Here is a 26,910-nt window from a genome sequence, read left to right as displayed (position 1 = left end):
ACATGTTCAGACCTGGATCTTTTTTGTACGTAGAAAAACATACTGCCACAGACGACTGAACTTCCTCGGGTCGAAGTTCTACCTGCATGAGATGCTCAATGAAATGGCTGAACTTAAAGAGCTCAAGGGCGTCCCACACAGAGATTTCTATAACGTGAGGAAGGTATGACTCTGGTAGTGTGTTTAAATCCCACACATCTAAAACCCAAATGATAAATCATTTAATTGTCTGTATAATCAGGTTTAGGTCTATATATTTTTATGTTCCGTAACTATCACATTTAGACCCGTCACAATTACCATTTTTGAGCAATGTACTGTATTGTCCCACAAGTAACTGTGACATATAATAATAATGTAATTTAAAACCATTGCCATTGATTAAAAATAATAAAAAATAATAATAATGCAATTATACCCTTAAAAGAGCAGATAATTATTTAGTTTAATTATTCAGAATATGTAGAAATGGGAATTGAGAAATACAGTTATTTAAATAACTTAAATAACTTATAAACATTTTAAACATACTAGCTCATTCAAGATATTGGGCTCTTCTTGTGAAGTAAATGCAACAGACATCAATGGGGGCTGCAAAAATTGCCATTGGATTTGAGATTTTGATTCGATAAAGGAATTATTGTGACAAGCTTAATCGTATTTTATAGGAAACACAGATATTGTTGACTTATAATGCTTATTAAAGTTTTTATATAATATTTTTGTTGTTGTTGGTTGTGGACAGGTAGATACGCACATCCATGCAGCCGCCTGCATGAACCAGAAACATCTGCTCAACTTCATCCAGACCACCTATAAAACAGATGCAGAGCGTGTGGTGCTGGAGAAGACTGGACAGAGACTGACCCTCAAACAGGTTTTTAATAACCTCAGTATGGACCCGTATGACCTCACCGTGGACTCACTGGATGTCCATGCTGTAAGAAAATGTTGATTTATCAAAGTATTCCGATGTTTTGTTTTGCAGTAATGTATCGATTTTCAAAAACAGGATATCTGTGTTTAATTATTACATTTTTTTTACATTTTAAAGATTGGTGTCAGACAGTGGTTCATCTAGATTGCAGTGTCATTAGATGTTAGGATTACATGAAAAAGTAAAAAGCAATAGTTTTTTTATGTTATGACATTTTTAGATTATCTTGGACACATCTTAATTTCTGTGTTTTTCATTATTAAAAAATAAATCTGCAGTGTAGATTAATACTAAAGTCATCCTAACTATGACAAAAAAACGTATGGAATTATTTATTTTAACAAAAAAGTGTTAAACAAACCAGAATATGATTTATATTTTACATTCCTCAAAGTAGCACATCTTGGCTGGATTTTCTCAGTCAGCTTTATGAGGTAGAGGAACCTGGAATTCAGGCTTTCAGTTAACAGCTGAGCTGAACTCTTCTCTTCTTTCTTTTCTTCTTCTTCTTCTTCTTCTGTTAAGAGGTAGAGTTGGTATACAGTGAATAGCTCTATTTGAGTTATGTTGTAATCCTTATTATGGCAAGAACTACTTAACTAAGTAAAGACAAAAATACTTTAAAAAAGGAAGGTCAGTCAATCAGAAACATTTCAAGAACTTTGAAAGTATCCTCAAGTGCAGTCACAAAGACCATTAAAACATTATGATGAAACTGGCTCTCATCAGGACCGCCCCAGGAAAGGAAAAGCAAGAGTTGCCTCTGTTGCACAGGATAAGTTCATAAGAGTTACTAGTAGGGGTGGGCAATATTATATCGTATAAAATATATCGTGACAGAAATAGCATGATATTAAAAATCCATATCGTTATAGAGATGTTCTGTCTTAAAAGTAGTCTATTATTTACTGTGAAGCTTTAAGTGTATTTATTGTATAATTGTTTTAGTTTGCAGTTTATATGCATGCACTAAATATTCTGCAATATTATTTGCTGCATTATATTATTTTATGCTATATTATTTATTTATTTTGCCACATTATGATTATACTGTTATACTATTATACTATATTCCTGAAATTAATTAATTATTTTTCTGTTTTCCTATATCTCCAAGTATATCGTTATCGCAAAAATACCCTGAAATATTGTGAAATTATTTTTGAGCCATATCGCACACCCCTAGTTACCAGCCTCAGAAATCACAAGTCATCAGCTCCCCAGATAAGAGCAGCTTAATGCTTCTTCACAGAGTATTTTGTTTTGTTTAAACACTTTTAAGTCTGGATCGCTTTAGTATTCATTTACAATGTAGGAAAAAGTAAATATCAACATTGAATGAGAAGGTGTGTCCAAATGTTTTGGTACTATATATTGTGATCAGAGAGTTCTTGCCAATACAGTGTTTCTTCTAATACTTTTGCGTAAACATTGCATCATGTTGCAAAGTTCTTTTGAAGTGCAAAATCTGTCCAACTTAACACTAGCTGGTGTAATGTACCTTATTGATATTTAATACAATTCTGAAGAAGATACACTGATTAATTTTGCAGTGGTGGGTTTCTACTGCAAAATGAATGTAGTGGAAACACTGTAGTAGGTTTTTCTCTTACTTATTTGTTTTTTACATTGATTTGGTTTGACTCATCCTCTCGTAGGGCAGGCAAACCTTTCACCGCTTCGACAAATTCAACTCCAAATACAATCCAGTGGGAGCCAGCGAGTTACGGGAAATCTACCTGAAAACTGATAACCACATCAAAGGGGAATACTTTGCTCGTCTTATCAAGGTACAAAATGATTTATGCTTACTATCTATACATAGTGTTCATATATTTTATACAGCTCTGGAAAAAAATAAGAGACCACTTCCGTTTCTGAATCAGTTTCTCTGATTTTGCTATTTATAGGTTTATGTTTGAGTAAAATGAACATTGTTGTTTTATTCTATAAACTACAGACATTTCTCCCAATTTCCAAATAAAAATATAGTAATTTAGAGCATTTATTTGCAGAAAATGAGAAATGGCTGAAATAACAAAAAAGATGCAGAGCTTTCAGACTTCAAATAATGCAAATAACACAAGTTCATATTCATAAAGTTTAGAGTTCAGAAATCAATGTTTGGTTGAATAACCCTGGTTTTAATCACAGTTTTCATTCATCTTGGCATGTTCTCCTCCACCAGTCTTACACACTGCTTTTGGAAAACTTTGTGCCTTTACTCCTGGAGCAAAAATTCAAGCAGTTCAGCTTGGTTTGATGGCTTGTGATAATCCATCTTTCTCTTGATTATATTCCAGAGGTTTTTAATTTGGTAAAATCAAAGAAACTCATCATTTTTAAGTGGTCTCTTATTTTTTTCCAGACCTGTATATAGTGTTCACATATTATGTTTCATATTCTCCATTACTTCACCAACACTCTTCTTCTACTGATGAATATTTTATCTGCAGGAAGTGGCTCATGATCTGGAGGAGAGTAAATACCAGCATGCTGAGCCCCGCCTTTCCATCTACGGTCGCTGCCCTGAGGAGTGGGAGAGCCTTTCTCATTGGTTTATTCAGCACAAAGTCCACTCCCCCAACATGCGTTGGGTCATCCAAGTGCCCAGAATATAGTAAGTCATGTACATCCCTCAGGTGGTCACATTTATTTGCTACAGTCACATTACATTCTTATTGATGAATTCTAAATTCATTCTCAGATCAGATTTGGTTATATTGACAGTTTACATCAATGAATGTAAGTGAGCTGAATCTGTCTGTTTAATATCGATGAATCAGTCCAAGAAGTCTCACACATATACATGTTGATACTGTACATTTAAGCAGGTCGATGCAACGATATAGATTATATAAATGCGATAGCTCAACGTCAAGTTTATATATGGATAAAGTCCCACTTCAGCTGTGATATGACTGGCCAGGGAACAGTTTCTCAAATTAGAACTGGCCTCCGTGACCAACAGCACTGAGTAAATGAAAGACTTCATCACATTCATGTTTCATGCCTACAAATTGAAATTGTCAACAGACTTTATTATAAAAAACTTTGGATTCCATCATCTAACAGCATCCAAATGCATTTAGGACCACATATAGGATTTAGGATCAGATCAGGACATAGCCTTTGAGCCTCAGGGTTTCAGCTGTTTTAACTGCATTTAACACCATTTAATGCCTTTTCTTTGCAGTGATATTTTCAAGTCACGGAAGCTGGTTCCTAACTTTGCCAAGATGCTAGAGAACATCTTCCTTCCCCTGTTTGAGGCCACGGTGAATCCTCAGAAGCACAAAGAACTTCACATCTTTCTAAAATATGTGAGTTACGTTCACAGCTCAATTTCTCCACACAAAAACAACTTGTCAAGCAATGCTTAAAATATGTGTTTATTTACCGGTTTGCTCCTCAAAAAATGTAAATGTCAAAGTAAATGTCTATAGCAACCAATATTTATTTTATGTAGCTTCTGGTGATTATTTTGCAGCACTTTATTATATCCCAAATCCACCTGTTTCCTGCATATACAGCTCTGGAACAAATTAAAAGACCACTTCAGTTTCTGAATCAGTTTCTCTGATTTTGCTGTTTATAGGTTTATGTTTGAGGAAAATGAACATTGTTTTATTCTATAAACTACGGACACCATTTCTCCCAAATTAAAAAAAAAAAAATGTCATTTAGAGCATTTATTTGCAGGAATGGCTGAAAAAAAAACAAAAAAGATGCAGAGCTTTCAGACCTCAAATAATGCCAAGACAACCAGTTCATATTCATAAAGTTTTAAGGGTTCAGAAATCAATATTTGGTGGAATAACCCTGATTTTAATTACAGTTTTCATGCAACTTGGTATGTTCTCCTCCACCAGTCTTACACACTGCTTTTGAATAACTTTATGCCACTTCTGGTGCAAACATTTAAGCAATTCAGCTTGCTTTGATGGCTTGTGGTCATCCATCTTCCTCTTGATTATATTCCAGAGGTTTTCAATTTGGTAAAATCAAGACGTAAGTGGTCTCTTATTTTTTCCAGAGCTGTAGATGCCTATGAAAACAACAGACTTTTTAAAAATGCACAAAATTACTACGACTTTAAAATGAAAAATTAAATGTTTGTTGGAACTGGAAATACACTATAGGGAAAAAAGTATTGGACACCTGCTTATTCATTGTTTCTTTCAACATCAAAGGTATTAAATAGAATTTATTCTACTTTTGGTAGATTAACTGTTCAGGAAGGCTTAATTAATACTAGATTTTAGAAAATTTGGATTTGATTGTATTTAGCGACAAGAGTAGTAGTTTTATAAGTTCATATTGCTGGATGATCTCCACTCCATCTCATCCCCAATTCCCCAACTCATCCCATCCAAAAATATTAGATGGAGCTCCATCATTCTAGAAAACCCTGCTCTACTAGACAAATGCTTTTTTTTGGACATTTTATCAGCACTGCTTCTCCTCCTTCAGGTGACCGGCTTTGACAGTGTGGATGACGAGTCCAAGCACAGCGATCACATGTTCTCTTACAAGAGCCCCAAACCTGAGCAGTGGACCACAGACGACAACCCGCCATACAGCTACTACCTCTTCCACATGTACGCCAACATCATGGTGCTCAACAACCTGAGGAAGTAAGTGGCTTGGAACCAGTCCAGACTGGAAATCTCTATTATCTATTAAATGGTACAGAAGCATCACCTGTCAGAACAGGGAACTGACTGCGCTGCTCACACCACTAATGGCCTTACTGGGTTTGCCTTAATTGTTCCAGTAAAGCGAGGTGGTTTTACTGCAGGGCTTATGGGTACTTTGAATAATCTCTGGAGGACGCACACAGAGAATGGGTTTCCAGTTTCCAGCACGGAGGAGAATGAGGCAGAGAGTCCTGCAGTGCAGCCGGCTGTCTATAAATACCCCGTATCAGTAGCACTTCTGTGTGTTGGGTTTCAGCTGGAAGTTCTTGGAAAGAATGCGGGACTGTGAGGGGGAAGAATAGGTGCTCAGTGTTCCTCTTATTGGACAAACGCAGAGGTATCAGTCACTGTCCACCACTGAACATAACATAGCACAAAAAGTAAGAAGATTTGTTAGATTTGGTGAATTATTTTTTGTTGTAACAATGCTTCTTGGTAATAAATCATTTTTAGTACTTAGCACAGTGGCCGTGTGTGATTGAATGCTCAGCGTGAACATGGTCACTGAGTTTCTGCGTGTGCTCACCAGTTGTGTGTGCCAGGGCGTCGTGGTTGTTTTTACCTCGCTGAGCGCGCTCTCTGCATTTCATGAAAAGTATCAAAAGAGACTCGTTTATCCCTCAAAGTTATGAGGTTTATCTTGTGAGTGTAGTTGTACACTTACCAGTGTGCTCATAGTAAAGTTTGCTAATATTGGCACCCACAGTGTACAGTAACTCATTGGTGGTAATGATCATGACCGGCGACGTCTGGCTAGAATTGTCCACTTGAACAGAGAAGCAACTCAGGCAGAACTCACACCATCCACATTCACAGAAGAAGACCTCATAAACATTGTGAGCGGCACGGTGGCTTAGTGGTTGGCACGTTTGCCTCCCAGCACCCAGGGTTTTGGGTTCAAGCCCCTATCTAGGTGGAGTTTCCATGTTCTCCTTGTGTCAGTGTGGGTTTCCTCCAGTGACTTCGGTTTCCACTCATAGTCCAAAAACATGGAGATCAGGTAAATTGGATACTCTAAACAGCCCATAAAAATGTAAACTCTAAATTGATTAGTATCTGTATGTATAAGTATGTGTATTGTATAGGGTTGTGCATGACTGTGCCCATATATGGAGTGGCACTCTGTCCTGGGTAAAATGCTGTAGTGCCAGATGCAGTCCTCCAGGTGGACGGTTGTTTCCGGTTGAGAGTACGCTGTGTGCTATTGGCTGCCGCTTCTCTACGTTGTGTGGATGAGTACTGAGTATGAATTGTGTGTTAAACGCGTAAATTGTAAAGCGCCCTTGGTTTTCATTCATTCATTCATATCCCACAGATCATTACGGCATTCTATAGCTTCCATGGAACATGGGACAGTACTAGTCCAGTGTCCCATGACTTATGGTATATCAGTATATAGTGTATGCCTAGAAGGCTAGCACCATGGTGCATTCTGGTCACCCTTCTTTGAGAGTGTGTTTGTATATATGTATGTATATATTTTGTCTATAGGGAACGTGGCCTGAGCACCTTCCAGTTCCGACCTCACTGCGGCGAGGCCGGCTCCATCACCCACCTGGTCTCAGCGTTCCTCACAGCAGACAACATCTCTCACGGCCTGAACCTCAAGAAGGTACAGTCGGGCACGTCGCCCGCAACTTTCAGCTTCAGCTTATCCAAAACACTTATCCTCCGCCTGGCAACCCTGCCTGTCCTTATCAGTCTGCTGCATTACTGCTGGAGTGTTACTGTGCTTTTACTGCCTCTGACTGCAGGAGTGATGAGTGCAGGATCAAAGGAGCAAGCCTCAGTGATGCAGTGCAGACACATGCTAATGCACACGCCTGCTAAAAATGGCCTGCTGTCTGCAAATGTCTGTAACCTAAATATATACCTGTGCTTAGGACTGTCACAATAATAAAATTATGATTTATCGTACAGTATAGGACATGAACTCAATAGCTATTGATGACCTCAGTATTACTTATTGTGTTCACTTAGTGTGGAGAACCCATGGCAGTGAATTAGCTGGGACGCTGAGGTTTTAAATTTTATTTATATTTTCTTTATTTAAGATAATCAGACATTTAAAAAAATAAATTCAATATGTATTTTTTAAAATAAAAATAATGTTTATTGCTCTTCAAAATGGTGCAGTTCCTTTTTTTATGTTAGTAAATTGTCAATTATTAAAGTGACAGTCTGCACATTTTGGAGAATTAGGGAGTTAGAGACCTCTCTGATCTAAAGTAGTGCTTTTATTATTTATATTTTGTTTATTTAGAATAATCAGTCATTTGTTTAAGTATCAATATGTCTAACTATTGTTTTTTTTTCCTTTTTTGTATGATATTAAATTGTCAATGGGGAGTTAGAGACCTCTCTGATCTAAAAATCGTGCTTTTATTTATTTATATTTTGTTTATTTCAGATAATCAGTCATTTTTTAAGTTCCAATATGTCTAACTATTCTTTATAATAATGTTAATTGCATTGTCATTTATTAAAGTAACAGCAAACCACTGCACTCAGATAGACTGAGGAATGTGAGATGCCAAATGTGCTTAAAACTGCAGCACCTGGAAAAATGATAATTTTTTTTACTTTTTTAAATATAAAACATCTTTTATAATTATTTTTGTATATATATATATATATATATATATTTTAATGACACAGTTTGAAGACTTGACTTAAGTACCGCCGTAAAAATGACCCTTGTGTGTCGGCACGGCGTTAAAAACCTACTCAATCAATCAATCAATATTAAAGTAACAGTCTGTAAGTTTTGGAGATTGAGGATTGAAGGATTTAGCAACCTCTCTGGTGAGAACATGTTTAAGGGTGCTTTTAATGCAGGTTAATATAAATAAATAGTTTTGTAAAATTCTACGTTTTTCAAGTATATATTTTTTGTTTGATTATGAAATACTGTCAAAACAGACCACTTTGTTTTTAAGATTAATACATGTATGTTAGGGGATGCAGGGATGGTCATGCCAGGACACTGATACTATTACTTAGTATATATTTTTTCCTTTTCATTTAAGTGCTGTAAATGGTCATATATTAATAATATTATTTTATTTGGACAATATATTGTTTCACAAATAAACAGGTTACCATAAGAGGCTTAATCTGTATCCTGTGTGTGTGTGTGTGTGTTTTATAGAGTCCTGTCCTGCAGTACCTGTATTATTTAGCCCAGGTGCCGATTGCCATGTCCCCCCTCAGCAACAACAGCCTGTTTCTGGAGTACTCCAAGAACCCGCTGAGAGAGTTCCTGCACAAGGGCCTCTGCGTCTCTCTTTCCACTGATGATCCCATGCAGTTCCACTATACAAAGGTCAGACAGAACTCCACCTCCACACAGCTCCTATTCTTTAAAAACCTTTAGAAAAATATATGAATTAAATATATATGAGGTAGGCTAAGCTTTATTGAGGATGCTGTTCCATGTGTTGTTCTTTAGGAAGCTCTGATGGAAGAGTACGCTATAGCAGCTCAGCTGTGGAAGCTCAGCACGTGTGATCTGTGTGAGATTGCCAGGAACAGTGTGCTGCAGAGCGGACTGTCCCATCAGGTAATCCTTTTTTTTTTTTTTTTACCAAAAAATTAGCTATTTTTGATTTTATAAACTCTATAGAGTGATAATTAAGATATAGCAAAGTAACAAATCCCACTGTGACAAGTTATAATGTTATAATCAATTAGCACTGGCCTACACAGTGCACATGCCAGTTATAGAATTGTAGACAAGATAAGATGAGCTCTAACTCTTCTACTTAGTAAAAAACTGTCAGGTTTAAATCAGGCTCAGGCTCATAATGACAGTTTATGTGGAACAGAAGGAATGTGGATTTTTTTGGGTGATGATCTAAGCTCTAAATATAGTCTTAGGAGTATAGAGCAGATATTATTCTAATAAATTATCCATATTTGATGACGCTTATCGATATGATATGAATGATACAATATCAGTGGTCTAGGCCTGTATTGAAGCCCTGTCCACTAGGGGTGGGCGATATGGCCCTAAAATAATATGACGATTTTTCATGATATTTTCGCGATATTTAACAAAAATATTTCAGGAATTCACTACTGCAACAACATTAAATAAAATTTTATTATTGCATATGATATGATATGGAACATTCCTATCTGAGAAATAAAAAAAATACAAGAATTTTATCAGATTTGTAACAGAAGTCAATGATCCAGAATGTCATGATACTAATAATGCACTTCAAATACATGGGTTGGACAATGAAACTGAAACACCTGTCATTTTAGTGTGGGGGGGTTTCATGGCTAAATTGGAGCAGCCTGGTGGCCAATCTTCATTAATTGCACATTACACCAGTAAGAGCAGAGTGTGAAGGTTCAATCAGCAGGGTAAGAGCACAGTTCTGCTAAAAATATTGCAATGCACACAACATTATGGGTGACATACCAGAGTTCAAAAGAGGACAAATTGTTGGTGCACGTCTTGCTGGAGCATCTGTGCCCAAGACAGCAAGTCTTTATAATGTATCAAGAGCCACGGTATCCAGGGTAATGTCAGCATACCACCAAGGAGGACGAACCACATCCAACAGGATTAACTGTGGACGCTGTAAGAGGAAGCTGTCTGAAAGGGATGTTCGGGTGCTAACCCGGATTGTATCCAAAAAACATAAAACCACGACTGATCAAATCACACAGAATTTGATATCTCCATGTATCCAGGATTAAAGTGAAATAAGTGATACTGGGCAGATATAATCTGTCTCTAGTAGATATATAATGGGAAATGAGAACAGTGTGATTTTTTTCTTTTGATAAAAACAGCAAAAAAGTAGAACCCTAATGTGATACCCCTACTGCCCACCTTTATTCTTCCTACAGGAGAAGAAGCACTTCGTGGGTGCCAACTATCTAAAAGACGGGCCTGAGGGGAACGACATCCGGAGAACCAACGTGGCTCAGATCCGCATGGCCTACAGACACGAGACACTGTGCAACGAGCTCAGCTTCCTGGTGGACGCCGTGAAGTCTGAGGTTCTGGGCTCACAACCAGAGTGACCAATCTGCACAACATCATCATCATCATCTCACAAAAGACTGTGTCCAATCATACTCGTGCTCCCCCCCGTACCCATGCATGCTCCCTTTAGATGAGACCGCATGCACCCGAGCTGCCAGCAGCGTGCTGGGAATGACCTACTGCTGCTCAGGTTAATGACACAGCACACAGCGTCTTCCAGTCTTCCGTGTTAAAGCAGGTATACGAATGTTTGTGTGTGTGTGTGTGTGTGTGTGTGTGTGTGTGTGTGTGGGCTGTTGCATGTGAGTTTTGCACTGGAAGTCACGAGAACTTGACTGGCAGTAGAAAGGAAGGGGAATGCCTCCCCCTTGTGGAAATGTGGGGAAGGGGATTTTGTGGAAAGTGAGGTAAACTGTGCCCTTTATAGTGAGCCATACATGCTGTATAAGCTGTTCAGGCTGTTGAGACTGCTTGTAATTAGGTAACACTGTGAGTTAATATTAATAAATATATTAATACAGCTCTGGAAAAGAAATGAAGAGACCACTTCCGTTTCTGAATCAGTTTCTCTGATTTTACTATTTATAGGTTTATGTTTGAGTAAAATAAACATTGTTGTTTTATTCTATAAACTACAGACAACATATATAAATATTGTCATTTAGAGCATTTATTTGAGGAAAATGAGAAATGGCTGAAAAAAATTTAATAGTTCAGAAATCAATATTTGTTGGAATAACCCTGTTTTTTAATCCCAGCTTTCATGCATCTTGGCATGTTTTCCTCCACCAGTCTTACACACTGCTTTTGGATAAATTCAAGCAGTTTAGTTTGGTTTGATGGCTTGTGATCATCCATCTTCCTCTTGATTATATTCCAGAGGTTTTCAGTTTGGTAAAATGAAAGAAACTCATTATTTTTAAGTGGTCTCTAATTTTTTTTTCCAGAGCTGTAAATCTTTGCTGTCCAATAAAAAAAATATCTAAAAAAAGGAACTTTACAAGAAAAAGATAAAACCTTCTTAAGTTTCAATGGAAGTCAGTGTAAAAGGAGTTTATTTCAGGTCATTTTGGAGAAATTTTGACACAGTTTAAGGTTTTGTTCAAATTATGTAGTAAACTAAAAATGTGCTTTATTTATTGTTTTTCATTGGACAAGAACGATATACTGTAAAGGGTGAATTAAGGGTGATTGGGACAGTTTTTTTTTTGCTATTACTAGAACAGAAAAGCCAAACAATTATCCATTTCTGTAGTACTGATAATTAGAATGTTATTTAAGACCAAATGATACATTTGGCAGTGTGGGCAGTGTGCCAAGTCCTGCTGAAAAATAAAATCTGTATCTCGATAAAAGTTGTCAGTAGCAGAGGGAAGCATGAAGTGCTGTAAGATTTTGCGGGAAAACAAAACTGCACTGACTTTAGACTTGATAATAAAACACAGTGGATCAACACCAGCAGATGACATGTCTCTACAAACCATCACTGATTGTGGAAACTTCACACTAGACCTCAAGCAGCTTCTATAACAAGAAAATAAACCTTGTATAGCTTAACTGTCTGTATTGACATTCTGCCCCAATCACCCATAATTCACTTCAGATAAATATCTGTATATATATATATATATATATATATATATATATATATATATATATATATATATATTGCTCAATGAACAGTTTGAGCTATATATGTGTCGGATATACAGTACCAAGCAAAAGTGTGGATCCACCTTTTCTTATTCATTATTTTCCTTTATTTCTTTATTTAATGTATTTTCTACATTGTAGATTAATATTAAAGACATGAAAACGATTAAGTATTAAAGAACACATAAAATTATGTAGTAAACAGTAAAAAAAGTTTGTCCTCCACATTAATCACCTGATCTAAATCTGATGAACTGAGATGGTGATTTGAGGTGATTTAGGAAAAGCAGCAGCTATTGTTCAGCACCTCCAGAAACTCCTTCCTTCAAGACGCTGAGAAAACTATTCCAGGTGACTCTCCCTCATGAAGATACTGAGATTAAAATACCAAGAGTGTGCAGATCTGTCCTCAAAATAAATGTGATACTTAGAAGAATCTAAAGTATAAAACATATTCAGTTTTTGTTTTATATTAGTTCAATATTATATTTACAATGTAAAAAAATCATAAAAAGAAAGGAAACACATTAATGAGGTGTGTCCAAACTTTTGACTGGTACTGTATGTAAAATGTTTATTGTTCATAAAGCTTGTTTAATAAATACACTGGACTCTTTAACCCAAAATCATGTAAAACATCATAGATCATATATCTGTTAACAGAAATCCTTCATGCTGTATTGTATGTATTTTGCCTGCTGCCTCCGGTGGCCTTTTCATCCCACGTGATTTAGGAGCTGGTCAAAATCATTGCACACACTGTATATAAAGATATATAATAATGTATACTCTTCAACTGTACTTAAATATATAGAAAAAGCTCTATATTGTTTCTCTATATTGTAGTAGTGAATAATAAATTGTTCTATAAGAGGATGAAAAAGGGAATTTCTTTTCAAGCCAAAGAGATTGTGAAGCCAAAATGATTTTTTTTTTTATTAAAGTTGAGCAAAAGGTCACTGGTGTTTTCTGCTGTGACAGAATGGGCTTTGTTGTGTGTAAATGGAAAATTATTAATTTATTATGTTTGCGTTCCCTCACAGCCCCTCCAAACGATTAATTTAAACACACTCTGTTCGGCTTATACAGATAGAATTGATTGAATAGAGAGGGTAAAAAATACAAAGTAATTTAAAGGATATTTTTCCTTTTCAATATTAAGACATGATGTGATATACCATTATTCTAAATCATTATTCTTTCAAAATGTTTAGCATGTTTACTAATGTTTAAAATGATAGGGGACACATTATGCAAAACAGCTCTCGCACCACCCCTCACCCTCACGCCATTTTGGTCTGCTGGTTGAGAACCTCAGACAGTACACAGCAGCAGAATTATCCAGCAGACTTCGTCTGAGGGAGGGATCTGTACCTGATGTCTGTGGCAAATCAGTAGATGGGGAAATGTAAGAACTTTAAAATAAAAAGTATGAACTAGCTGTTTGTGTTTTACCGTTTAGCACAAGCTAACACTAGCGTGTGGTAAATGCTCTGAGTAAACATGCTGTGGTCAGCAACAGTTTATTTGCATTAGGGCTGCAATTTTTTTTGGTAGTCGACTAGTCTGACGATATTGTTTTCTAACTTTAAAAATGATAAAAACAGCTGAACCTGAGGGTTATAAGGCATTTAAATGTCTGGATATTGTTTAAATGTGGGAAGTACTGATATTTAGTGATGAGAAATGTTGTGTTTGGGCACTTTGGAGACACAAACTGAGTTGAGTGTATGAGTGAGTGAGCCATTTACGTATCTCCCACTGCGCTTCTGTCCCCAGCACTTTAACGATTAATTAATTTAATCGTTAACAAATTAATGATTGGTCGACAATAAAACTTGTAGTTGACAAATTTAAATAATCGGCATTGGTCGATTGTATCGACTAATCGTTGCAGCCCGTGACAGAGCCCTTAAATGGCTCATCTGAAAGGGACTGAAACTGGAAAGAATAGCGGTGGTGAGATTTCTTTCTATGAGAGTGATTGTGTGCAAAGAACTTCATGAACATGTTTGTTTATTTATTTATTTATTTATTTTTCTAGCTCTTAGACCAGGGGTCGGCAATTAAGTTTGGCCGTGGACCAGATATTTTCCAAGCCATTATGTGGCCACAAAAAAAACATAAAAATAAAGTGTAATGGGATGGAGTGCTGCAGACTAGTAGCTCTCCAGCCCAGACGATTGTTGAACCCAATTGCAGAACAGTTGATCTCAAAGCAGGTAAACCCAAGAAAAAAGAAAAAAAGAAATAAATAAACACACCGCTCCTCACGCGGGATCAAACCCGTGTCGTCAGGGTCATGGTCCAATATACTACCTCTGCCCTGGCTAGTGAACTGGGACAGGGCCAGGGAAAAAACGCCCTTATAAGGACATAGATGGCCCAAGAGCGGGTAGAAAAACAAGAACGAGTGGAAACTAAAGTCATTCCACGCAACAGAGAGACAGGGAGGGAAATTAAACATAAGCTCACCAGAGATAGTTCATTATAGTTCCAACAACCTCATGGGCCAGATGTTTCAAGCCTATTGCCGACCCCTGCACTAGACCTATTCTAACTTGTGTAAAAAGGTGATATAATGTGTCCCCTTTAATTGTGGCAAAGATCGTGGATTATGGAAGAAAATTGTCTAAAAACATTATTTTGGATGGATATATTGAACAGAATGGTGACATTCAATCAGAAAAAGCCAGATTCATTAAAAACTTTACATTTTATTCAAAAACATTACTATACACATACACTTTATAAAAAATACAAGCATTAAACGCTAATAAAAAAGCAAAACATTGGTTTGGCATAAAAAATAAATAGCTACATTTGCTCAGACATTTTTAGCGGCTGAAAGACGGCTGAAGGTTGTGTGGGTTTATAGTGTGTGTAGAAGTTTATTCAGCTTCTCTGCTTTCTGTATCGCTCTCGTTCTCGCAGTCCACGCTCACACTGACGTCATCAGCGCTCTCAGCCTGCTGCTTTTCCTCTTCAGCTTCAGGCTGCTTTGTGTCCCACTCCTCAGTCTCTATACACTCCTGCTGCTGCTCCCCGTCGTCCCACTCGCCCGGAGGAGATCTGCCCCTACAGCAGCAAAGAGCAGCAGATTATCAGGCTTCAAGAACCAGTAATATATTTATGGGCCATTCCACTAAATACCTATAAATTCATTTGTAATTCTTCCATATTAAACTTAATTTTTTATCTTTTTTCAACTCTGAATCTAATAACACATATTTAACTTTTCAAAACATTTACTGGTCAATCTCAGGCAGCTTTACTTACTCATTTTTACAAGATATAAGTTGAAGATGGTTACAAAAATCATGTGACATTTAAAAAGCATGTTCAAAAGCAAGTCCACTAATTCCTTTGATTTTTTCTCAAGAAAAAAAAAATCACTCCTGTTAATGGCACTCCCTCCTGTTACTGGCACAAATTCATGTTACTTATACTCTAGAAGTTCTGAGTTTTTGCTTAAATTTTATTTCTAAACAATATTATGAAAATCTTTAGTGTTTATTTTGGGATTCTTTGAGCTGTGTGCTGACTGTATTACAATGAAAGCCCTGTCACGCAATGCAATCAAATCCTCACAAACATTTAACTTAATCTCAATTCATTATTATTAGCAACAATTCTTAAGCATTAAAGTAATGTTTAATAATGTCTTAACTAGTGTTAATTAATAATTATTCGAGACATTACTTAACCATTTATTAATGTTTATTACTGTCATAAGATAATATAATAATGTTAAATAATAAAGTTAAATAATACAGCGTGAACAAGCAGCTCAGTTTCCTCTGCTAAGAAGCGTTGGACACGTCCAGGAAGCTGCGCAGTTAATATAGCAATCCACCAAAGTCAGAGCTCACCTGGCTTTTAAAGGGAATTGCAGGCGATGCACTGATTGGTTTATTTCACGTTAATTAATCACATCCATGATTAATTAAGAGAATAAGTACATGCCTTTTAAGTGTTTCGAGCCGCGTAATGTGTACTTTTCCCATCTTTACGATAGCAAAGACACTGACATGCCTAAAGATTGCTAAAATGGGGCCCTTGAATGGGGACTGCACAGAATTTTAAATTGAGTTTTTCCAGTGAAGGAAAGTATAGTCTAACACTTGGTTTAATCCCTGTCTGAGAAACTTCCCCACAGTATCAGAGATGATAATGCACATTTATCTAATTCAAGTCTGATTCAAAGCTCATCACTTACGTTTTGAAGTACCAAACAGCTACGATGGCAGCCATTAGGAAGGTGAAGATGGTGGAGATGAGCAGAGCGGTCGGGACGGCTGAAACATTAAAGAGGTGAGGTAAGATGACTGTGTACAATCTGGGTGAATTCATTAATATACACTCATCATCAAAAAAAATAGTTACACCCAAAAGGAATCAACTGACAGGAGTGAAGCTTGGTAGGTAGTTTTGCTTTTGTCTTGTGTTATTTTATTAAGATTACCTTTGGTCTTTATTACGGGCACTTTAACAGCCCAATGCTACGTTAATGAGGTCCTGTAAACAGCAGCCCTATGTTTTTTACATTTTCTACACTATTCCAGCAGGACAATGCTCTTTCACATATTTCTGCTGTCTCAAAATCTTGCCTTGAAGACACAGATACTATACCATGACCAGCTGCATCTCCAGACCTATCCCTGACTGAAAATGTGTGGGATGCTATTGGACACACATCAACACTCCTAATCACCCCTACTGCAACATTTGCAGGACCTGCTTGGGAATATTCAAGCTGCATGGGATGGATTATCACAGGACCCCATTAAGAACCTCTACTGTTCCATACCTCAGAGCTCCATACCTCAGTGTCTGGCATGTTACACGTATTACACATCCTTTATTCTCTACTCCTGTAAATGTAGCTAAATGAATATGGCTAAAAACCATGGTGACTGCTAGGGGTGGGCAATATTATATTGTATACAATATATCGTGACACAGAAATATCATGATATTACAAATCCATATCGTGATAATAGGGCTGTTCTGTCTTAAAAGTAGTCCATTATTTACTGTGAAGCTTTAAGTGTGTTTATTGTATAATTGTTTTAGTTTGCAGTTTATATACTATATATATATATACAGTTGTGGTCAAAAGTTTACATACACTTGTAAAAAAACATAATGTTATGGCTGTCTTGAATTTTCAATAAGTTCTACAACTCTTATTTTTCTGTGATAGAGTGATCGGAACACATACATGTTTGTCACAAAAAAACAGTCATAAAATTTGGTTCTTTCATAAATTTATTATGGGTCTGCTGAAAATGTCACCAAATCTGCTGGGTCAAAAATATACATACAGCAACATTAGTATTTGGTTACATGTCCCTTGGCCATTTTCACGGCAACTAGGCGCTTTTGGTAGCCATCCACAAGCTCCTGGCAAGCTTCAGGTCGAATGTTTGACCACTCTTCTTGACAGAATTGGTGCAGTTCAGCTAAATGTGATGGTTTTCTTGCATGAACCCGTTTCTTTAGCACTGTCCACATGTTCTCAATGGGGTTTAAGTCAGGACTTTGGGAAGGCCATTCTAAAACCTTAATTCTAGCCTGGTTTAGCCATTCCTTTACCACTTTTGATGTGTGTTTTGGGTCATTGTCTTGTTGGAACACCCAACTGCGCCCAAGACCCAACCTTCGGGCTGATGGTTTTAAGTTTTCCTGCAGAATTTGGAGGTAATCCTCGTTCTTCATTATCCCATTTACTTTCTGCAAAGAACCAGTTCCACTGGCAGCAAAACATCCCCAGAGCATAATACTACCACCACCATGCTTGACAGTAGGCATGGTGTTCCTGGGATTAAAGGCCTCACCTTTTCTCCTCCAAACATATTGCTGGGTGTTGTGGCCAAACAGCTCAATTTTTGTTTCGTCTGACCAGAGAACTTTCCTCCAGAAGGTTTTATCTTTGTCCATGTGATCAGCAGCAAACTTCAGCCGAGTCTTAAGGTGCCTTTTCTGTAGCAAGGGCTTCTTTCTTGCACGGCAGCCTCTCAGTCCATGGCGATGTAAAACACGCTTGACTGTGGAGACTGACACCTGTGTTCCATCAGCTTCCAAATCCTTGCAGACCTGCTTCTTGGTGATTCTTGGTTGACTCTTGACCATCCTGACCAATCTCCTCTCGGCAGCATGTGATAGCTTGCGTTTTCTTCCTGATCGTGGCAGTGACACAACTGTTCCATGCACTTTATACTTGCGTATAATTGTCTGCACAGTTGCTCTTGGGACCTGTAGCTGCTTTGAAATGGCTCCAAGTGACTTCCCTGACTTGTTCAAGTCAATAATTCGCTTTTTCAGATCCACACTGAGTTCCTTTGACTTTCCCATTGTAGCTTTTGTAGCTGAGTCTAATCACTGGGTCAAATGAGCCCTATTTAAATGGGCTCATGAGAAGTCAACAGCTGTAGTCAATCAGAATCACTTACAAGAAGTGAAGAGGCCATGACATGAAGCTAATTTGATTGACACAACTCGCTACATCACCAAAATTGACAAATTTTGTTGCTGTATGTATATTTTTGACCCAGCAGATTTGGTGACATTTTCAGCAGACCCATAATAAATTTATGAAAGAACCAAATTTTATGACTGTTTTTTTTGTGACAAACATGTATGTGTTCCGATCACTCTATCACAGAAAAATAAGAGTTGTAGAACTTATTGAAAATTCAAGACAGCCATAACATTATGTTTTTTTACAAGTGTATGTAAACTTTTGACCACAACTGTATATATATATATATATATATATATATATATATATATATATATATATACTATATTCCTGAAATGAATTAATTATTTTAGTTTTCCTATATCGCCAAGTATATCGTTATCGCAAAAATAGCCTGAAATATCGTGATATTATTTTAGAGCCATATCGCCCACCCCTAGTGACTGCTATTCTTTTTTTTTAACAGCATCACAATTCAACACTTTCTTGTGGGTGAATCTATGTTTATAACCTATTGATTTCCTTATGATGAGTGTATGTACAGTATCAGTTAAACGTTTGAACACATCTTCTCATTCAATGTTTTAATTATCCAGACTATGAAGGAACACATAAGGAATCATGTAGTAACTTAAAAGTGTTAAACAAACCAAAATACTCTGTGAAGCATTTAGATGCTCTTATCTGAGGATCTGTTAATTTCTGAGGCTGGTAACTCTGATTAACTTATCCTGTGCAACAGAGGAAACTCTTGCTCTTTTTTTCTGGGAAGGTCCTGATGAGAGCCAGTTTCATCACAAAATTCTTGATGGTATTGTAATGTTTCTGATTGACTGACCTTCATTTCTTAAAGTATTTTTTTTTATCTTTACTAAGTTGAGTAGTTCTTGCTTCTCATAATATGGATTAAAACATATATTCACCATTCACAGTATACCTGTAACTCTACCTCTTTACTACTTTACAACTGATGCTCTCAAACACTAAGAGACAAGAAATTCAATTAATTAACTCTTGATGAGTTCAGCACAGCTGTTAACTGAAAGCCTGAATTCCAGGTGACTCTACCTCATAAATCTGACTGAGAAAATCCAGCCGAGATGTGCAAAACTGTCGTCTAATCTAAAATATGAAAAATATTCTAGGTTATTTAACTTTTTTTTTGTTTACTAAATAATTTCATATGTTTTTCTTCGTAGTTTGAATGACTTTAGTATTAACCCTTGTGTGGTGTTCGGGTCTGTGGGATTTTCTTTTTAACTCAAACTCATTGGCATTGGCTCATTTTTTGTGAAAAACATATATCAAAACACATTTTCGATAAACACACACTGTACATCCCCCCCCCCCCCTACACATTTATATTAACCATGTAAGCTGTTTATATTGCTTGCAATTTAGGTGAAGCGAGCATGTGTAAAGCATTTTAATGTAGAATTGCTTAATTTTGCTGAATTAAACACAAGTAACAAAGTAAACGAGTAACAAAAATATGAACACCACACAAGGGTTAAAAACACTGAATTAAAGGTGTGTCCAAATCGTTTGACTGATACTGTGCATAAGTAAGAGTGGTGTAAATAATGTACCAACCTCCAATGGTAGATTTGGTGCTGCTTAAGGCTAAGGCTTGTTCCCTGTCCTCTGGATAGTTCAGAACAGGACTATGAGCGTGAGATCTTCCAGAGAACGTAGCACGAAGATCAGGCCAAAAGTCGTCTGGCTCTGACGCAGTGGTTTTAACCAGTTTCACATCTCCACTGGTGGATGACTGGGATGTGTTTGGTGCCACTGTAACAGTTGGTGTCTTGTGTGGCTCTTTGGTTGTAGCTGCTTGGGCATGAACTTCAAAATCTGCAGGTGGAAGGAGAGATCATTGTTATATAAGACCGATACTTGGCACAGCCCATCACAGCTGGATAGTTCTGAAGTTTGGTAACATTGGGAAGCTGCCAGCGTATCCCACTTGTTTCCTTCCGTATCATTACGTCCAAACACTTCAGAGGAAATCGGGACAATTTCGTAGGCAGAGTTTCCCATTTCCTCCAGATGAACTACACCCTGTTCTGTTTCACTGCCAAGAAAGACACAAATTTGGCGAAGTGGAAGAGGAAATCTTTTGTTTTTCATTACAGCACACAATATGCAGTTTCAGCTAATTTCAGCTGCTCATATTGCTGACACAGCTTGTCTACCCTGGTGAAAACAAATATTGAGAAATGTCTAAGTATGCTGTATATATATTAACAGATTTAAGTACTTACCTAAAATTCTTAAAAGTACATTAATATTATGCTTTCATCAAATGTTTGAAAGTAAACTTTGATCATAGTTATTCAATATATATGAAGTAATTCAATATATTTCTAAAATATAATTTCCAAATATACTTTTGTAAATTTTTAGAAAAGTGTGTTAAAAACAACTGTTACAGTATTTCACTTAACATACATTGTATCATGTAACTTTATAGAAAGTAAATTAAATTACTACATTTATACATTTTAAAGTAAATTTGTAATATGCTAAAAATTGTAGAACAGTACATTAAAATATGTTTTTATACCCAACTAAGTATACTAAAAGTGTGCTACTTACAAAAGACAGGAACAAGAAGCATATTTGTACTGTAATGTAAATATATTTAATATCAATTCTTATGACATTCCTATTTTACCTGGTGTATAATAAATAGTGATACAGTTGTAATACTCATTAAATGTATTATATTTTTACTGTTAGCATATTTAAATGTTGTGGGGTTACATACATAAAGTAGTTTAAATGTTTAAATGTTACTTGAGTATATTTAAATTAGTTCCATTTTAGTACAGTTAAAAACACTTAGCCCAATTTAAGTAAGACTTTTGTACTATTTTTAAACAATTAAAGTATAATAAAGCACTCTTTAAATATACTGATTAATAATAAAGTGGCTACAAGAACACTTTAGTGCACTATAGCATAATAATGCTTAGTATACTTTAATCTACTTTTTTCACTAGGGTAGTCCATGAAGGGAAGTAATACTGCCAACAGAATAGGACCTCAACACAAACCAATTGGCACCATGCATAATGCCAGGTGTGAGCTATAGCTACAAGGATATAAAGTGGGGTGAGTTTGGGATGAGTTGAGCATTTTTGGATAAGGAGGTGTTAGGTTAAATTTATTTTTAAAAAGATCAATTTTACACTGACCCGAGATGTCTGGATAATTACATTTATGCATTACACACTACTTCAGTCAGGGTGCAACTATTTTTTGATGATGATGATGATGATGGTGATGAGTATATTGTCACTGTCCAATTAAAACAGGTATCTTCCAAGCAGCAACTTTACAGGAGAGAGATTTCACTTCATAAATATCATTAAATATCAGTGAAAGTCAGTGTAATAAGATTTTATTTTTAGGTTACTTGGAGAAATTCTATTGGTCCATTCAATAAGAAATTTGGACACAGTGTAAAGGTCAGTTTGAGTGTTCAAATTATGTAGTAAACTAAAAATCCATGTTTTTCTTTGGAAAGCAACACCACATACACATATATATATATTTGTATATATATATATATATATTAAATTTGTATCTTAAAGTAAATGACAAATTGGGTTTTGTTCATTTTTTTCATTTTTTTGTGTTACGAAAACAGAATTTCAGGAAGAAAAAAAATTAAAACTTGGTTTTCTGACAGTGTAATCAAACGTACTTTTAGATATATATAAAACAGTGGTCCTACCTGTTGAATTGAAACAGTAGACATCAAATTTTCCAGTGAGTTGAACTCGCCACACTATGACTCCCACTTTTCCTTGACCGCAGGCTGGATTGGCTTGAATTCGTGGAATAACAGCAATTTGTTCATCTATCCACCCAAACCTGAACAAGAAAAGATGGTAAATTTTCAATCGTTAAATCAATCAGTTAATCAAACAATCAGTCAATCAGTCAATCAGACCTTTATTTAAACTTAGAATACACAGTCACCCTCATCATCATTTTTCATGATCCAAAATATAGCACAAACACAAAATAAGGCTATAAAACAGTCAAAATAATACCAAATTAAATCAGCAAAATCAATAATAATTAAATCGTAAGAGTGAATACAAATATCTAAAAAGCATGCTTAAACATTAGAGAAAGTAAATGGCAATAAAAATGATGAATCATAGTAAAAATCTGAGTGGAGGTGGTCTTCAGTCTCCTCGGGCTGTACCTGCACGTTTGGAAGCCCTGTGTAGAAGCACGGATCACCTGTGCTTTATCTGCGATGGCCACGCCCAGATGTTCACACAGCTCTCTGGCGCTGGAGGCGTTGAAGGCGTAGCCGGCTGAGAGGGAGGCGTGGAACACGCCCGAGATGCTGCCATGCTTCGGGTAAACTGTTCATTACCAAAAAAGAGCAGAGTGATTTCAGAGACCAGGAGAGAAACCTCAATACCCTATACTAATAATGTCTAAAAGAACTGTAGACCACATATTCTTATTCTAATTTTAATTTAGCTACTTTATGTTGCACCAATTGATACAGATATAGATGTGAATCTGCATATACAGCTTTGGAAAAAAAAAGAGAGCACTTAAAAATGATGAATTTCTTTGATTTTACCAAATTAAAAACCTCTGGAATTTAATCAAGAGGAAGATGGATGATCACAAGCCATCAAACCAAACTGACCTGCTTGAAGTTTTGCACCAGGAGTTAAGGCATAAAGTTATCCAAAAGCAGTGTGTAAGACTGGTGGAGGAGAACATGATGCCAAGATGCATGAAAACTGTGATTAAAAAACAGGGTTATTCCACCAAATATTGATTTCTGAACTCTTAAAACTTTGCATTATTGTAGGGCTGAAAACTCCGCCCTAAAATAGCAAAATCCGATAAACTGATATAAAAACTTAATTTTGGTCTCTCAATTTTTTTTCCAGAGCTGTATATCTATTAGAACGTTTTCCCTGGTCAGTAGAGACAGTTACTCCAACAAAAGCAGGATAAACTATAATTTCAAACTTTTTGATTCAAAAGAAACAATGAGCAGTAGTTTTGTTCATATAGGGCCTTATTCAAGGTAATCATGAATGTTTAGTCACATGTTTAATTACAGCCAATCACATCAATCAGTTTACAATATTGTATAATCAGTTTCTAAAAGGTACACTACATGGACAAAAGTGTTGGGACACCTGCTTTGCTCATTGTCCAAGGTTTCTTCTAAATTTAAGAGTACTGAAATGAGTTTACTCTGATTTTGTTGTAGTAACTGTCTCTACTCTCCAGGCTAAAAGAATGTCTACCAGATTTTGGAGAATTGCTGTGAGGATTTGATTGCATTCAGCAGGAAAAAAAAGTATTAGTTATTGATGTCAGGATGTCCCCTTCTTCAATCAATCAATTAATTAAACAACCTTTACACATTGAGGGCAACCCTCATTTTCAATGTAGCCGAACATTTACAAAAACAGGGAGTGACATGACAAAGAAAATAATAGCTACATTTAATTATTTAAAAATAACAGTAAATAAAATTTAAATAATAATAACTGGTTTAATTGATAAGAAATTAAGATCAAAATAAGATAAGATTAATACAATAGCAAGTTAGTTAAAATTAAGCTAAAACTAACTTTTACATAATACAATAAAAGTACAAATAAATAAATGAACAAAAAAGTAATAATAAAAATAATAATAGTAATAATAATAATCAAAATCTAAATAAGTTAAAAAAACAAAAACACAAAACCATAGTAATAAAAATAACAATAATAATAATAAAATATGAAAGGAAAGAAAGGAAAAGAAAGGAAAGAAATAGAAAGAAATTAAAGAACTTCTTCCTAACTTATCCCATTAAAAAGTACTGAATGGAGCTCCATTATTCCTTATAATAGCTTCATAACCCAATATCTTTATGTTGAGGTTATCTGCTCTACCTAGTCCTATTTTTTGGCAGTACTTTTCTAAAGGGACTAGAAATGCTTAAAGTAACTGAATGCATTTATTCTATATCTTTAATCAATATTTCAATTAAAATTAAAATTACAATAGAAATCTAATTTTAAGTCACATGTCCATCATTCAGAATGATATTTTGTCATTTTTAATATTAAAATAGTGAATATTTAATTGATAATGATAATAGTAATCTGATAGTAATCTGATAATTTAAATGTTCATAAACTGATGCAGATGAGCTAAATTTGCCCCATAATTAAAAGGATCTTACCTTTGATCTGGCTGAGATCAGTAAGCAGAGCAGATGTGATGAGATTCACCCACAGCAGCAGCAGCAGCAGCAGCAGCAGCAGGGTCCCGCTTCTGGTCATGGTGATGATGTCCTGTCGCTCTGGGATGAAGTGATGTGAGTGTCCGAGTGCCAGGAGGAGAGGTTATAGTGAGGCTACCCCCCCAGGGGTGCAGTGAGAGTGGGGGGGGGGTTATTTCATAAATGCCCCGTGTGAGGAGTCATCACAGGGCCACGGCTCAGGGGAAGAGGAAACAGGAGGTGCGCTGGCATCTCTGGCGAGGTCAGGCGGGGAGCGGGGGCTGCAGTACTCCGGTCCAGGCAGAGGAGAGACGTCCTGATGATAATGAACGCTGGTGACGGAGGCCGTGCTGACAGCCTCTACTTTCAGAAATATGCTATCTTAGCAAAGTGTAAGTTTTTCTCAAAAAAATTAAATATCATTAAAAAAAGTTACTTTATTTCAGTAATTCAGTTCAAAAAGTGAAACTCATATTATATAGATGTATCAAACACAGAGTGATCTATTTTAAGTGTTTGATATCTTTTATTATTGTTGATGATGATTATGGCTAACAATCAATAAAAACCCCAAAATCAGTGTCTCAGAAAATTAGAATATTATATAAAACCAATTGGTACTTCTGTCAGTGTGGGCAGTTCTGCTGGTCAAGTCCTGCTGGAAAATGAAATCTGCATCTACATAAAAGTTGTCAGCAGAGTGAAGAAGCATGAAGTGCTGTAAGATTTTGTGGGAAAACAAAACTGCACTGACTTTAGACTTGATAATAAAACACAGTGGATCAACACCAGCAGATGATCAGTTTAAAGATTATTAATAACATTTTCTGACTGTTTTAGGCTAAATGCAAAAATAGAAAATTAGATGCAAAAACTCATTATTTTATTTTTTTATGTAGTGCAGTGTACAAGAAATAAGTTTTAATCAATTTTTCCAATATTTTCTTTATTTTCTGATTTTTAAATTTTTGCATTTTGCAAGTTGGATTATACTACCGGACTTGTGTCACAAGATACAAAAATGGACAAATCTGAAAATCAAGAGAAGATTCAACTTTTGATTTTTCTTAAAATACTGTTTGTGAAAGGCCGAAACGAAAGCCTAGATCACTGAAAAAAATGGATAAAAACACATTTCTTCTTCACTATACTGAAGGAAAAAAAGGTAATAATTAAGTTTTATACCCAATTTTATATTTTTGAACTTAGCTTGATACGGTCAGAAAATTAAACTGCTAAACGTTACACTGGCCGCAGATGACATGTCTCTCCAAACCATCACTGATTGGTGGTAAATTTACATTAGACCTCAAGCAGTTTGGACTGTGTGTCTCTACACTCTTTCTCCAGACTCTGCTCCCTTTATTTCCTTTAAATTAAATGTAAAATTTACTGATGATCAGTGATGGTTTTTCGAGAGACAACTTTGACAACTTTTATGGAGATGCGGATTTCATTTTCCAGCAGGACTTTGTGTTTTCATTGGCTGTAAGCCATAATCATTTACAATGAAAGAAATAAACAAAAAAAAAAATACAAACTTTCACATTTTGAACTGAATTACTGAAATAAAGTAACTTTTTTTTAGATGCACTAGTATTTTGGTTTGTTTAACACTTTTAAGTTACTACTTAAGTTACTAAGTGTTCCTTCATAGTCTAGGATGACTTCAATATTCATTTACAGTGTAGGACAAACTAAAAAAATCATTCGGTATAAGTTGATAAATAATATTGAGCGTTATTATATAATACAGACTCTGAGCAGTAGAGTGGTGACACTGTGAGGGACTCTATGGGAAAATTGGTGATAACAGGGCTGTAGATAGGACAGTTTTGGAGTGAGTGTAAACAGAGTGTC

The 26,910-nt window shown here is 35.9% G+C and overlaps 2 protein-coding genes across 3 annotated transcripts in view; one reads left to right on the top strand and one right to left on the bottom strand.

Moving 5' to 3' along the window:
- ampd3a (adenosine monophosphate deaminase 3a) overlaps window positions 1-13,079 on the top strand; it is a 29,927-nt gene extending 16,848 nt beyond the window's left edge. For both annotated transcript variants that reach the window (XM_022670061.2, XM_022670062.2), the window contains 10 exons: window positions 34-163; window positions 746-940; window positions 2,596-2,727; window positions 3,394-3,557; window positions 4,134-4,260; window positions 5,411-5,574; window positions 7,129-7,249; window positions 8,789-8,962; window positions 9,089-9,199; window positions 10,504-13,079. In XM_022670061.2, coding sequence (XP_022525782.2) covers window positions 34-163; window positions 746-940; window positions 2,596-2,727; window positions 3,394-3,557; window positions 4,134-4,260; window positions 5,411-5,574; window positions 7,129-7,249; window positions 8,789-8,962; window positions 9,089-9,199; window positions 10,504-10,680 — 1,495 coding nt within the window. In that variant the 3' untranslated portion in view covers window positions 10,681-13,079. The remainder of the gene's footprint in view (window positions 1-33; window positions 164-745; window positions 941-2,595; window positions 2,728-3,393; window positions 3,558-4,133; window positions 4,261-5,410; window positions 5,575-7,128; window positions 7,250-8,788; window positions 8,963-9,088; window positions 9,200-10,503) is intronic.
- Window positions 13,080-14,992: 1,913 nt separating this feature from the next.
- lyve1a (lymphatic vessel endothelial hyaluronic receptor 1a) lies at window positions 14,993-25,193 on the bottom strand. The gene is made up of 6 exons (XM_022670063.2): window positions 25,012-25,193; window positions 23,002-23,167; window positions 22,522-22,661; window positions 20,373-20,633; window positions 16,515-16,593; window positions 14,993-15,373 (listed from the first exon to the last, which is right to left on the bottom strand). Exons 1-6 carry the CDS (start codon window positions 25,109-25,111, stop codon window positions 15,187-15,189), a joined length of 933 nt encoding a protein of 310 aa, XP_022525784.2. The 5' UTR covers window positions 25,112-25,193; the 3' UTR covers window positions 14,993-15,186.
- Window positions 25,194-26,910: the final 1,717 nt, after the last annotated feature.

The sequence above is a fragment of the Astyanax mexicanus genome, chromosome 16 (genome assembly GCF_023375975.1).
Source record: "Astyanax mexicanus isolate ESR-SI-001 chromosome 16, AstMex3_surface, whole genome shotgun sequence".
Classification (NCBI taxonomy): Eukaryota; Metazoa; Chordata; class Actinopteri; order Characiformes; family Acestrorhamphidae; genus Astyanax; species Astyanax mexicanus.
The sequence above is the reverse complement of the archived record's forward strand: the minus strand, read 5'-3'. Positions and strand labels throughout refer to the sequence as shown.